Source organism: Syngnathus floridae, chromosome 6 (genome assembly GCF_059516105.1).
Source record: "Syngnathus floridae isolate MCC-2025c chromosome 6, RoL_Sflo_1.0, whole genome shotgun sequence".
NCBI lineage: Eukaryota > Metazoa > Chordata > Actinopteri > Syngnathiformes > Syngnathidae > Syngnathus > Syngnathus floridae.
The window spans coordinates 9,506,203-9,519,042 of record NC_142418.1 but is presented as its reverse complement, the minus strand read 5'-3'; the positions used below and the strand labels follow the sequence as shown (position 1 = coordinate 9,519,042).

Here is a 12,840-nt window from a genome sequence, read left to right as displayed (position 1 = left end):
CTGCACTATGAACTACTACTGTACTTTAATTAATGGTAATTACATTACAGGCTTCTCATGAAATCTGCTTTCCGCATTGGCTACACTACACAACTTAGAGTGATCATGTCTCAGTAAAAATAAGAATAAGTGGGATGCAATGAGGAATTTTTTTTGGACACGCTGTCTTTTATTTAAAAAATAGTTGATTTTAAGAAGAAAGCCATGGTAAGTGCACCGCTTGTTCAGAGTGCTTTCACACGTAGCAGAAAAAACAACTCCACAGGACAAACACTGCTGGCAATCAGATCGTGCCATCCAACTGAACACAACATCAAACACACCATTTTTAGAGCACACATCTCAGATATTCATCTTAAGCACAGGCGGGTCGGGAAAATTAGGAGATCAAAGAAATAATATGTCAAAGGTGGCAAAAATAAACACACAAAAAATGATAACTGAATTCATATTATCTACAGCAGACAAAAAGCCAATTACTGCTTGTGCATTCTTGCTCCATTTCTGTGGCTTAGTGGATGTTTCCACAGATTCCTCTCATCTGTGAGAGGAATTATTTCCACGTCCAAGAAAAGATACATGATTCAAATGCAGTCAAATATGATGCTCAAGAACATAGCAACAAAACACATTTACATAAATGTACACGATTCCTATTCTTCAAAATAACTGTTATGCATGAAGAAATAAAGAAGTGGATTGTTTTGCATTTTAAAATGAAGAAACTCAGGCATTGTTACAAGATCGCTTTTATCATCTTCAAAGAAACAATATGCAACTGGAAATGGACAATGTCAGAAATCATGTTTTTGCCCTAACAACCTTTTGTCACCTTCTTGAGTGTTCTGTAATTTGTAAACCCTCACACTCTCAGTCTTAATGTGGTGATTGCACACGCACTCATGCCAACGTCACGATTCAGTGTTGTGTGTAATAATAATTATCATAATAATCATAATTTGTAGCACCATAAGACCACAAGTAGTGTTAGAAATGAGAACGAAAGACATTCACCATTTCTGTTTACATTCTTTAATTCCTCATCTATTAAGAAAAAAAAAATCTGTGGCATTCGAATAGATTTTGGTATTTCCGAGGTAATTTCTAACATGGAAATTGTCAAAATATCAACTTTTGTTTTTTTCTTATTCCAATCTTCACACCCTAGAGTCTTTTGCCGCTTTGTTGTACCCTTTACAGTTAAAAAATACCGACCCACAAATGAAAATTTGTATTTTCCAGATTAACTTTATATTTGTATGATTTTTTTATTTATGGCTTTCTACGTTAACTAGGAAATGCGGCCGTGCAATTAAACATGTCTTTAGTGTGGATTGGCGATACAACAGCGATGAAATGCTTGTGTGTATATATGGTTTGAGTGAATTTTCCAGTATCTTAATAGAAATTTTATTTTTAAAATGGAAGCAAAAAAAAAAGTACTGTGGCTTCCTCACATCCACTTCAGGTTGGCAATCATCTTTACTAGTAGGGCTAATGTTAAAAGCTGATTTAATGAACGAATGAATTGTTCATAACAGGGCTTCACACGCTATCACGCTTAAAATGCAGGAACTGATCATTCCGTCTCATTCAAATTCAATTAAACCAGATCTTATTAAGAAGGAGTAAGATGACAAGTGTGAAGTACTGAAAACCCGTTTTGGCATTCAAGGAGTGCTTCATGACACATTTCCACCGCTATCAACTCATACTTAATTGCCTTTAGTGCTTGTAGCTGTATTAAGACAAAGCAACATTTTTATACCTTGTAGAGACTAACAGAGTGTTTGCTGAGCCATTTAGCAAACTTAATGATGTCATGGTCTCACTGCGGATCTTCTTCGTTGTATGTCTCTTTGTGTGTGTTGTTGGGGGGGGGGTGACAAGATAAACACACTAAAGAAACAAATACTCAAACAGAAAAAGCCAATGTACAAAAATAACAGTACTAAACATCTTTTGTTCATCCTTGTATTGACATCTACAAAGCCATGACGATATGAAGGGTTGAGACGTAGTTCATGTGGAGATGAGCATTTCTGATTTCCAGTATTTGAGAGTTTTGAGGTCATGTATCAAATGTGTGACACTCAATGCCTTTTATTTTTGCTAGAAACAGGATCATTGAAGACTATCCATAGGTGTGAATGGGAGACTGGATGATAGTCTGCCCTTCAACCTGCTGGAGGTCAACCCAGGGTATATCTCACCACAAGTCAGCAAGATAGGCTCCACCTCACCCACAAAGATGAGCCTGTATACAAAATGGAAAGTTGGCATCACTGTAATATGAATTCAACATCTTGTGACTGCCTGAACTGTCACAGCTGTTTCCTCTCCAGGGTTTGGTCTTCCTGCTGTGTATAGTGTTCCTCATCTGCAAAGTGCAGCTGTAAATAAGGGATGCGCCGAGAGTTTGCGCAAGTGGAAGAGCCGTGCCCACTCTTGCCTGCACTGTACATCAGCAGCTGTCATGTTCCACCCCATGGACACGACCAGTCGCGTTGGAGCATATGGACCACCAAGTGAATGAGTGCCAACAGGGTCACTGCATGCAAGTGTAATTCTTTTGCTTCCTGTCATCTGGCCTTTCTCTTTGGGAAAAAAAAATCTGTACCTCAAAAACAAAGGTCATATCCTGTACATATATAAGATGATTGGGGGAAAAAAGGAAGGATGCATCTATACGTCTGATTTGTTCCGTCTTAAGGTCCATTTCTAATATGAAAAAACAATGCAATATTAAACTGTAAAAATTGAGACGCCAGCTAAGTGTTACTTAGCGTGGAATCAAGATCAAAGTTATACTTCTTGTATCAGAGGTCCAAAGATGCACTTAATAACAATGCAGTTTTTTTTTTCTACCAGCACCAGCAAAGAAAAGCTATGACTTGGATGATATTTGAACATAGTCCCCCTTGCAAAAATGAAATAAAAATAAATGCAAAAAAAACAAGGAAACCAGCGTTAATTCGTCCAATAAAAGGATTCTTGAATTCAAAATGTCATAACTTTTGATCCAAGTAATAGCTCTCAATCCAATGAAATGGATTGATAGCAGTGCACCTGTACTGTACTAATTTATTCTACCAAATTATTCAAATAATGACAAAAAGCATGTGTGTGTGTGCGTGCCTGCGTGCGTGCGCGCGTGTGTGTGTGTGTGTGTGTGTGTGTGTTGGCGGGGGGGACCATCTGTACAAACTGTTCTTAATTAAATTTCAATTTATGAATGGTCCAACCGCACTATTCCGAATTATAACCGAATTATTCAGCTAATATAAAACGTGGTTCAATATTGTTCTGATAAGGGCCAAGTTTGTACATTTGTCAAATAAAATACATTTGCATGTAATTCATTCCTAATTTGTTTCAAACGTGCATGTCCTTGAGAAAATGGGCTCTCAACGTGATTAAAGATATCATACAGCAGGGAGTTCTGCTAAACTCGGTTGAAATGTGTGGGAGGTAACATTTCAACACTGTACAATAAAATGTTCAATAGTAAAAATGATAGCTAGGTTTGTATTTGAAATCCAATAACATATTGGAACTGCAGAATGACGCAAGCAAAGACAAATTTTGCTGATTGAGGTACAGTATATTGAGCTACTGAGTGTCAGTAGGAGTTGTACTTGGCTAAGAACAACTTAAGAAATTGCTAACAAAATATCATAGCAAAGGTGGATAAGTAAGATTAAGAACATCCATCTTAAGTAAACAAAAACACCCACAATTTTCTCTGCTGGCTATTCAAACCAATACAAAATTGGAAACATAAACTCAGGGATTTGATCAGGGAGTCCTAAGAAAATCTTTAGATGCTGCTATAGCTAAACTCTCCATCTCTAAAGAGTAGAAATTATGCAGTATGTGTCATCTGGAGGGAAAAAATGCAACTACCATTTATTATTTAAGATGTCTGCCCATGTTTGAACACACGCACAATAATAAATGCCAGCCCTCAAATTAGTGCCATTTATATCTCCTCCGTAAATGAGTTACTGTAGGTTCACTGCAACCGGCTCCTCCATGAGTGATTGCTTACTTGCTGTTTGACAATGGAAATGTGGGTGGAGTTCCATACCAAACTGAAATAAAGTGAGCTGTACTGATGGAATGATGTTTCATGTGCCTCCCACCTGAGGCCATTTCCCTTGAAGTCACCGCACCAGACAGAGAACCAACCCGAGTATTTTCAGTGTTTCTGGTGGCAGATTGATTCTCAAGCTTCTTGGGTACATGCGATAAAGAGTCCCAAATAGATGTTTCCTTTAAGGCATGTTGCCATAGCTATATGTCTCAGCTTTGATCGACCTACCCGCCCCATCATCCAGTTCTCTGGTGGCCAGGAAGCACAAGGCACGGGAATAGGAGTGGTGACAAAAATACAGCGGCGTGACCTGAGTGGGAACATCATCTGGGATGCTATCTGAAAGTAGGGTCTCATTTAGGTATGGGAGATGTGGGAGGATCTTTTGGTGGGTTTGTTTATAATGGTTCTTAAATTGTATTATGTGATGAAAATATGGCAGTGGCTGCTGGAATCATTTAGGGATTTTGACATTCACTCACACAAAATTACGATGCTATACTACAGCTTGTTTCTGGAAAAAAAAAGTTATAAGAGCACTGCAGTGTTTTTTTTCTCGTGGAGTTAAAACTTATTTTGCACCCTAATGCTCCTTTGTAATTCAAAGATAAAGGGGAAGAGTTTACCCCCAGACTCCAGAGACCGATGAGGGGAGGACAAATGTGTGACGGAGGATTATGAAAGAAGAAACCTTTCGCTGCTCCCACTAACACAATTTATGATATCAGAATAAATACTGTTTTTGCCTCTAGTGCCCATGATTCTGTGTTTTTACGCCCTTATTTTTCTAACCTTTGCCGTGTGGAACAATGTGATAAAACACAAGTATAGACCACAATTTAGTTTGTACTCTCAAAGGGGGAATTCCATCACCCGGGATCCTTTTCTTGACAGTCCTGGTGGAGCTTTAATAAACAACCATTTTACACAATTTATATTGTCTCTGTGGGAATTGTGTTGTGGCAGCACACTGTGTGTTTTTACCCAAGTGGATTTGTACCGTTATCCAAAGAATAAAGCGGAATTTATTTCGAAATAATTTCTCTCCCTTTAATAAGTTCCTTCAATCCCATTCACTTTACCCAAAATGCTAGTCAAAGGGAAAGTATATGACCCTTGGATCATAATAAACACCATCCTGACATGTCTATGCTGCTCACATCAAATGCAACACACACTACATTGTAGGTTACTTACATTCCAAAGGGGCATCACGCACATATCAAAGGTTTTTGGAAAAAAAATGAGTGATAGCGGCTTTGAAGGTAAGTCGGTGATGTAAAAAACTAGCATGCCGTTTTGGACTTTTTTTTCATATACAACGAAAATGGGGGATGATTTTTTTTTTAAGCCTAAAGGAAAGACAAATACATACTACTCCACAAGAAATACATAGGTAGGGAGGAGTTCTATGCTCTTTTCCCCAATGAGTGGGAAGTGTTAGCAAAAGTCTTAAATGTCTTGGTGTCTGTGTGTGGTTCTCTCCAGCAAATTGTTATTCCAGGCAAACAAAGAATTTTCTTTTTTTTTTTTTTAAAAGGGAGGAGTGACAACCAACAGGATTCTCTTCAATGCCAAATTATTTATCCCTTCTCCTCTTCCAGTTGTGTTACTCTTTGGCAAAAATGAATGGCGAAAGGAGAGAGCCCAGAGCGGCGACACATGGAATCTGCACACAGAGTCTAGGAACAGTCAAAGGATGGTTGTAAAGTAGTGGCAGCAGTGGTGCGGGAGGAGGGGGTTACATTTAATCAGAGTTCCATCCCTTCAGGCATTGACAGGCCTCTTCTCCTGAGGCTAGGCATCGTACTTCTTCCCTGTTCTGTGGATGTGATGAAAGAGCGTCATGGAGAATGCCATGCCCAGAAGCTGTGGACAAAAAGAGAAAGACACAATATGTCAAAACAGGTTTGTTTGTGATATACCTGAGCACATAAGGGCCATTAGTTTGCTTTTTGATGTAAAACTCCCACTGTGAAACACCAGCACGTCTTCATTCACACGCCTACTAAAATGAAAGGTAAAGATTCTGAGAGAAAATGATGGGCACCAGCATTAAGTCACAAAAGTAAATGGAGATGCCTTAGTAGGCAGGGTAGAGTCTCTTTCAAGTTGCCATTACGTGTCCTATTTGTACATCAAAGACAGTCGCGAGGCTCATCCTAACACCTTTATCTACTAAAACAGCGAGCACATCTTAGTACACCTCACCGTGAAGTAAAAATGAATAATATTTCAACCGCTAAGGAAAATGACACCCTGTCGATGAAAGACTGCTGAATAAAGTGCATTTTTATATCGGTCATTTTACACCAAGTATATTTAGCTCCAGCAAGAGTACCTGATAGTACTAAAACGTTTTAGTCGAGTAGAAGTACAGATACTGGTGTAAAAAATAATGATGTACCAGCAAGTGCAGCAAAAAGAATAAAAATTAGTTGATAACCATTTTGATAACTTGGGCCAAAGGGAAAAACAAACGAAAATCTCATCTTACAATATGTTTCCTCTTCTTTGAACACACATTTGATCTTGTCACCAACAACATGATGCAACGGAATAGGAATAGCTTAGTTTCCCAAATCGCCTGTGTTATCTTTAATGTTCTAGAGTTCAAATTCATTTTTCTTCCAGCTGTTTAATGTTTTCCCAAGATGCCAATCATTAAATCAACCAAATTTGGCTTTACTATTTATTTCACATTGGGCCATTCGCTGTGGAGGTTACAAAAAAAGTCAAGTACCAAAAAAGTACCAACATGTACAGATAACCTGAGAAATCCACTTCAGTACAGTAAGGAAATAGTTGTACTTTATTAATTTGCGCCATTGTTTTGATCTCACGTGATAGGATCTATGACAGGAATGAAATGTAATATGTATATTTTGCATTACTCAATGTATTATTTTCTACATTAAACATAAAACCAGTTTTTAATAAAACAGATAGCTCCAATGTACAATATAGTACATTAAACCTGAACCGTGAGCCACCGTGACTCAATTTTTCTTCAGTGCCGTACTTGACAGCGGATATATATATAAAAAAAAAAAAAATACAGAAAAATAGACAGATTAGTTCTCTCTATTTTTCTGTATTTTTTCTGTATTTACTCAAAGTTAAAGTCGTACCTGTCAGTTTCTCTCCCAAGGTAACATTTTGTTTGCACTTTTATACTGACAATTAGAGTTGAGAAAAAGTTACCATACTTTGAAGAAAATACCACTGGGCTAAGTTGTTGTCAAAAGCTTTTATCAGTAAACATCTAGCTAGTCTCTTCATAGCTTACCAGTGCAGCTCTGATACAAAAGATTTTTGGCAGATTGAGTATGACAGGTACTTATCTATCAATGAAGCAGAACGCTGAAAACTGTAGAGATTTAGGAACCACCAAGGAAGAACTTCCAAGACTTATTGTTCTATTAAATGCGTATCATGAAATGTAGGAGACTTGTGATGTACTTTATAAAACTTTGCAAAGTGAACAACCTAGCACAGGCTGTGCTTTATTATTGAGTCTTTAGATCACTGACCATTCCTGGTGTGGCAGTTACGTACTATCTAGAATGTTAAAAGTTTACTAATTCTTTCTCATTAGCTTTGGCGACCTATTGAAGTGCAAAACTTGCATTCTCTGAAAACAGGATCTCCGGGAAAGTCCAAGAGTATTTGAGTAATGACATTGTTTATAATTTGAGGCTCTTAGCATCTTTATCAGTGGAGGTTGTTGTACGTAAGGAAAGGGAACCTTTTCAAAAACACAAAAGATAAAAGTTTTTACTTGAATGTTGTTTGCACAACTGTACCGTAAGGACATCAGTCAAAGTTTACTGGTTGCAAAGTAAATTTCGACAAACTATTTGTTCAACCAACTCCAATTATCCAGTCTCCTGGATGCATTTTTATCATATGTATATGTTTGTAGCGTTTTTAACATGCACACCAGAGCTTTTTTTAGTATCCACCTTGTTTGTTTTCTGAGTGATTCTCACTGTCTGCTTGGAGCAAAGCCACTGTGCTTTGAGTCTCTCAGACAGGACCAGTGTGGAGAAAAAAAATAGAGGCTTCAGTGTTTTATAAGATATGGCTGCCCTGGACGCCCACTCAGGACAAACCCTATAACTCACCCGGCAGTACATGGGGGCGCAATGGATTGAAGGGCAATTGATGCAGACATGTCACAACGTAGGCAGACAAATACAGCACCCAAAAAGAAAAAAACACATCAATACACCTCCTACCTGCACTACCAAGATGACCATGCCTATGGTTCCCAGCATGTGCTTGTTGTCATCAAGCCATTCCTCTACTTTCTCAAAGCAGCCCTATATGGAAGAACATAAAAGTGAAAAAATATCAACCAGGCACCCACAGTATACATTCCTGAAAGCTGTGTGAATTATACAAAGGATGAGAAAATACCGCCCCCGTATGTGAGGTGTAGAATAAGTGCATTATGAATTTTATATTAAGACTTAGAGGTGAAAAACAGACGTAGGTATTAAACTTGCAACGTTCCTGAGATGTAAAATGTGCATTCGGGTTCATTCGGAGGTCTACTAATAATGAGGGGATGTTGCTTTCAGCTGCACAGTGGTTATCCCTTTCTGTGGCAGCAGTTGGACATGACAATGCAGTGTGGCCATTTTCTAGGGGCAGGATTTCAGGAATTTAGAGCTGCGCCACCCCAGTGGGCCAGCTCAGTGTCTACTTATTCTCAGTTTGGCAAATGTGTAATTCCCTTCTTTGGACTGGACTACCCACATAACACAGCGATTAGTCTTGTAATAGGAGGAAACTGGGAAGAAGACTTTTGCACAGCTTTAAACAAAATGGCTGTTGCCACATAATCGAAAAAATCTGTAAAGCAATATAAATAAAAGTTAATAGCAGTTCTATTTCCACTGATTAGACACAGTAGGTTGTTAAAGAAAATAAGGACCAGATGGACTTCCGATTAGAGTTGTATGTACCGTATAAATCGGGCACGTCGAGAATCTATCCACAGGGGAGCTCAGTCCCGTATCAGAACATCAAGCATAAATTGCATTGTAATAACAGCAATCTTTTTTGTTTGAATTTGTTTCAGAAAAGGAATAGTGGAATATACTGCCTGCTAAAAACAAACAAAAAAAAAAAAAACTTACTAATATGATGCACTGTAAGGTGAAGTAGTACATACAAAGAGTGTGAAACTGCATCAGAAGTGTTGAGTACAATTTCATTTTCTTGCTCGAACAATGTGAATAGTTTAGGCTGAACTTTTTTTCTTAAGATTATAAAAATCTGTAGTTTGGAGCATTGGACAAAAGCCCCCCACCCACCCCAGCCCCAAATACCCAACGATTTAAACTATTTATCTTATTGTTTTATTGCTCATACTATCAAAACGTCACAAAATAAGATGAAAAAAAAAATGATTAAGTTCAGTGCAGTTTAAATGTTCAAACAACTTAAGTTTGGACTATACGTACACATATCATTATTCAAAACTCAATTAAGAAAGACATATGCCCCATACTTTAAATACATTAGCAAGTGCTTACCCGATTCCAGAACATGTTGGTGGAGTTACGCCCACAGTTCTGGTAATGCTCCTGGCAGCAGCGGTCTGGAACGACTTTCTCTTGCAGGGCCTCATGCCAGTCGGTGTAAGCTATAACGCCGCAGCACTTCCACTGTGGAGCCCACACAAAACATAATACAAATGCAGTCAGACAGGCAGATGGTCAGGTTCTTGAAACTTAACTTTGAAGTGACTTCATTCTATTACACCGTAATGGAATGTACTCAGACAGACAGCCGTGAAATTCAATGTTGCATTAATACTAAGTCTAGACGCCATGAGACACATTATCAGAATTATCTTAGTAGTAGTTCTGCTAATGCATAGCGCATTTGATGAAACTGCAAGGGCCGCATACCTCTGCCTGAATGATGTTCCAGGCATTTCTCAGGCCAATGTTGTTTTCAGAGTTGTATAGAGCCAAGCCATCCTTCAGATCTTGTTTAGCATTTTCACTCACCTGCAGATGGGAGAGATATCAGCCATGGTTACAATGGCTTAGAATAGAACAGCATCCCTGTGGTGTGATCACTGAACAACAGCAGGGAAATACAGTGAGAATTTGAAACCTGGAGAGAGCTGTCAAAAAACATGAACCATTGTGCGAGTTGATCTCAGATAGTTCAAGCATGTTTAATACGATACCATCCAAAATCAGAAAAGTTTTTGGTGTGTCATTGAGCAGAAATTGTTACTGGTTGAAAACAAATGTGATGAATTCATGTACTTGTGTCTGAATTTATAATGATTCAAAAGATCCTTTTAACAATCAAAGAGAATAACAGTTGTGGAGGTTGGACTGAGTTGAGACAGTGGATACGAGTAATTATTTTCCACGGCTAGTACTTTGATTATTCCGGATGATTCTGGAATAGTCACAACAATAAAACAATAGGCCAATACCCATTTCACATCAGGAAATTGTCAGAAAACACCACCGAAAAAATATTTCAAAAAATATAAATGACTGATTATGTAATATGAATAGCAGCAAGTGGCTGCACATTATTTTGGTTAATTGATTTCAGGCAAAAGATAAGTAATTACACAGCTTACTTCATATGCTGCGATTGGCTAGCGACCAGTTCAGCGTGTACCTGCTGCTGGGATGGGCTCCAGCACGCCCGCCAAGCTTGTGAGTGCAAGCGGTTTGGAAGATAAATGTATGAATGAATGAATTATTTCAAATAATCACTTATCAATAGAATAAAATAAAGGAGTGTGAAGAAAAAAATCTTAATGAATCCAACCCCTCTTTCGACCTCTACATTACTCAAACAAACATACAGAAAAACAAACAACCTGTCCAAATGTGCTATGATTATGTAGAAAAACAGCAATTCCACCAATGGTTAAACTAGGACACCAGACAACAAGGTAGAACGGAGGAAATAGAAGGGAAATTCAAATCCACATATCAGAAATGGCAGTAGACAATGCAAAAAAAAAAAAAAAAAAAGCCCACATATAAACAAATAAATAAACAAAATTATTTTACATGGAACCACTGACTGCCAAGGCACCATAGCTGGAAATCACAAATCCAATAAACCAGTAGGCCAATGTCAAAACAAATCAGTTTTGTACAGATATCTGTCAAATCACATCCCAATTATAACATAATGTGCTTACTCAGGAACAATCTACAGTATGTTATTATAAAACATCTGAAATCCTTTAACCATTTTTTATCACCACTGGATAATTACAATTAATACATTCATCTATCTAGCTTTCTAAATGACAAAATCAGGCTCAACTTTGTGTTATGACTTGAGAGGGGGAAGACCTTATGTGGCCCTCGCCTACATGCAGCTTTGATGTACCCTGAAGCGAAGTGTGTTAATCTGTTTCCTTGTGATTGAACTCCAAAAATGTGCTCAGGGTTGTGTCATGTCTGTGAGAGATTAATATCTTATTGGATGTATGAATGAGAAACAAAAGTCTGGTATAGCTCTCCAGCAGTTTGGTTTGCCCATGGGGAGATTTCACTAACAGCCACAACAGATTGTGTGGCACTTCAGATATGTGGTAATTATTGCAGAGAAAATAGGCGCGTAGTCCCCGAACCGCACAGGAAATGTTCTCAGGCACTGTTAATCACACCACACCAAAAATATATTTACAAGCTAAAACATAATGCCTCAGCTCACCAACACCAGACCACTAATAAGGTCGGAAAGTATTGACCTTGTCAACAACTATTTGATGACTAGTTTAATTTTAATTAACAGTTAGCAAAAATAGTGAGTGTTTTGACCAAAACCAGAGACGTGAGTTAGATCACGGAGCGCAAACAGTTTTGTCTAATCGTGGCCTGTTTTTGTTTTCACAAATGAGTGCCAATGTTTTTCTTTACTAGAGTACGCAACTTTGATTTCCTAATCATTACAAGTGCCAAAGCCATGGTCAGAGGCTGAAGAAGCCAATCCAATGAATATAGTCACTAATGACATCTGGATTTAAAATAAGCATCACTCATTTTTAGTGTGCACAAAGTTTAAAAAAAAAAAAAAAAAAAAAAAAAAAAACTGCACCCAATTCTGAACAGTAATATTTGCATTTGCTGGTGTGATGGGTCGACACCCAGAAATATAACAGATGGAATACTAGAAGCCTCATGATGAATCTGAAAAGCTCTGACGGGAATCAATACTGCCACAGTCATAAAGTTGGTCGGATTTTATTCATTAAGCAGATGTATTTGTTTGCAGCCACTTCCCACTGCCTGGTAACCATATGGTTGTGAGGCGTAACGTCATGCAACTGCAATGATTCTTCAAAGTTTGAATGTCACTGTCTTATACCAATCTCAAACGGCCGCTGCAAATATTAAAACAATCTGCATCAAAATTCTGAATTTTGTGAACAAAACATCTTCTTCGCCAAATTACATCTTACTCGTTGTGGCAATGAGAGAGATGATAAAAATGAAGTCAAAGTGATCTGGTCTGAGTTATTCATTGTCTTAAATATGCAAGGTCGATTTCCTTGAACTCCATCCATCCCTTTTCTATACCTCTTGTCCCAACGGGGGTCGCGGGTGAACAACCATTCGCACTCGCATCTAGGGGCAATTTGGAGTGCTCAATCGGCATGTTTTGGGGTTATGGGAGGAAACCGAAGTGCCCGGAGTAAATATGCAAACTTCACACAGGGAAAGCCGGAGATGGAATCG

General features: G+C 38.2%; 1 protein-coding gene across 4 annotated transcripts in view; it reads right to left on the bottom strand.

The window, feature by feature from the left end:
• Positions 1 to 732: 732 nt before the first annotated feature.
• tspan9a (tetraspanin 9a) overlaps positions 733 to 12,840 on the bottom strand; it is a 168,393-nt gene continuing 156,285 nt past the window's right edge. For all 4 annotated transcript variants that reach the window (XM_088377546.1, XM_088377548.1, XM_088377545.1 and 1 more), the window contains 4 exons: positions 10,021 to 10,122; positions 9,643 to 9,774; positions 8,338 to 8,421; positions 733 to 5,965 (listed from right to left, as the gene is read on the bottom strand). In XM_088377546.1, the coding sequence (XP_088233672.1) occupies positions 5,894 to 5,965; positions 8,338 to 8,421; positions 9,643 to 9,774; positions 10,021 to 10,122 (390 nt within the window). In that variant the 3' untranslated portion in view covers positions 733 to 5,893. The remainder of the gene's footprint in view (positions 5,966 to 8,337; positions 8,422 to 9,642; positions 9,775 to 10,020; positions 10,123 to 12,840) is intronic.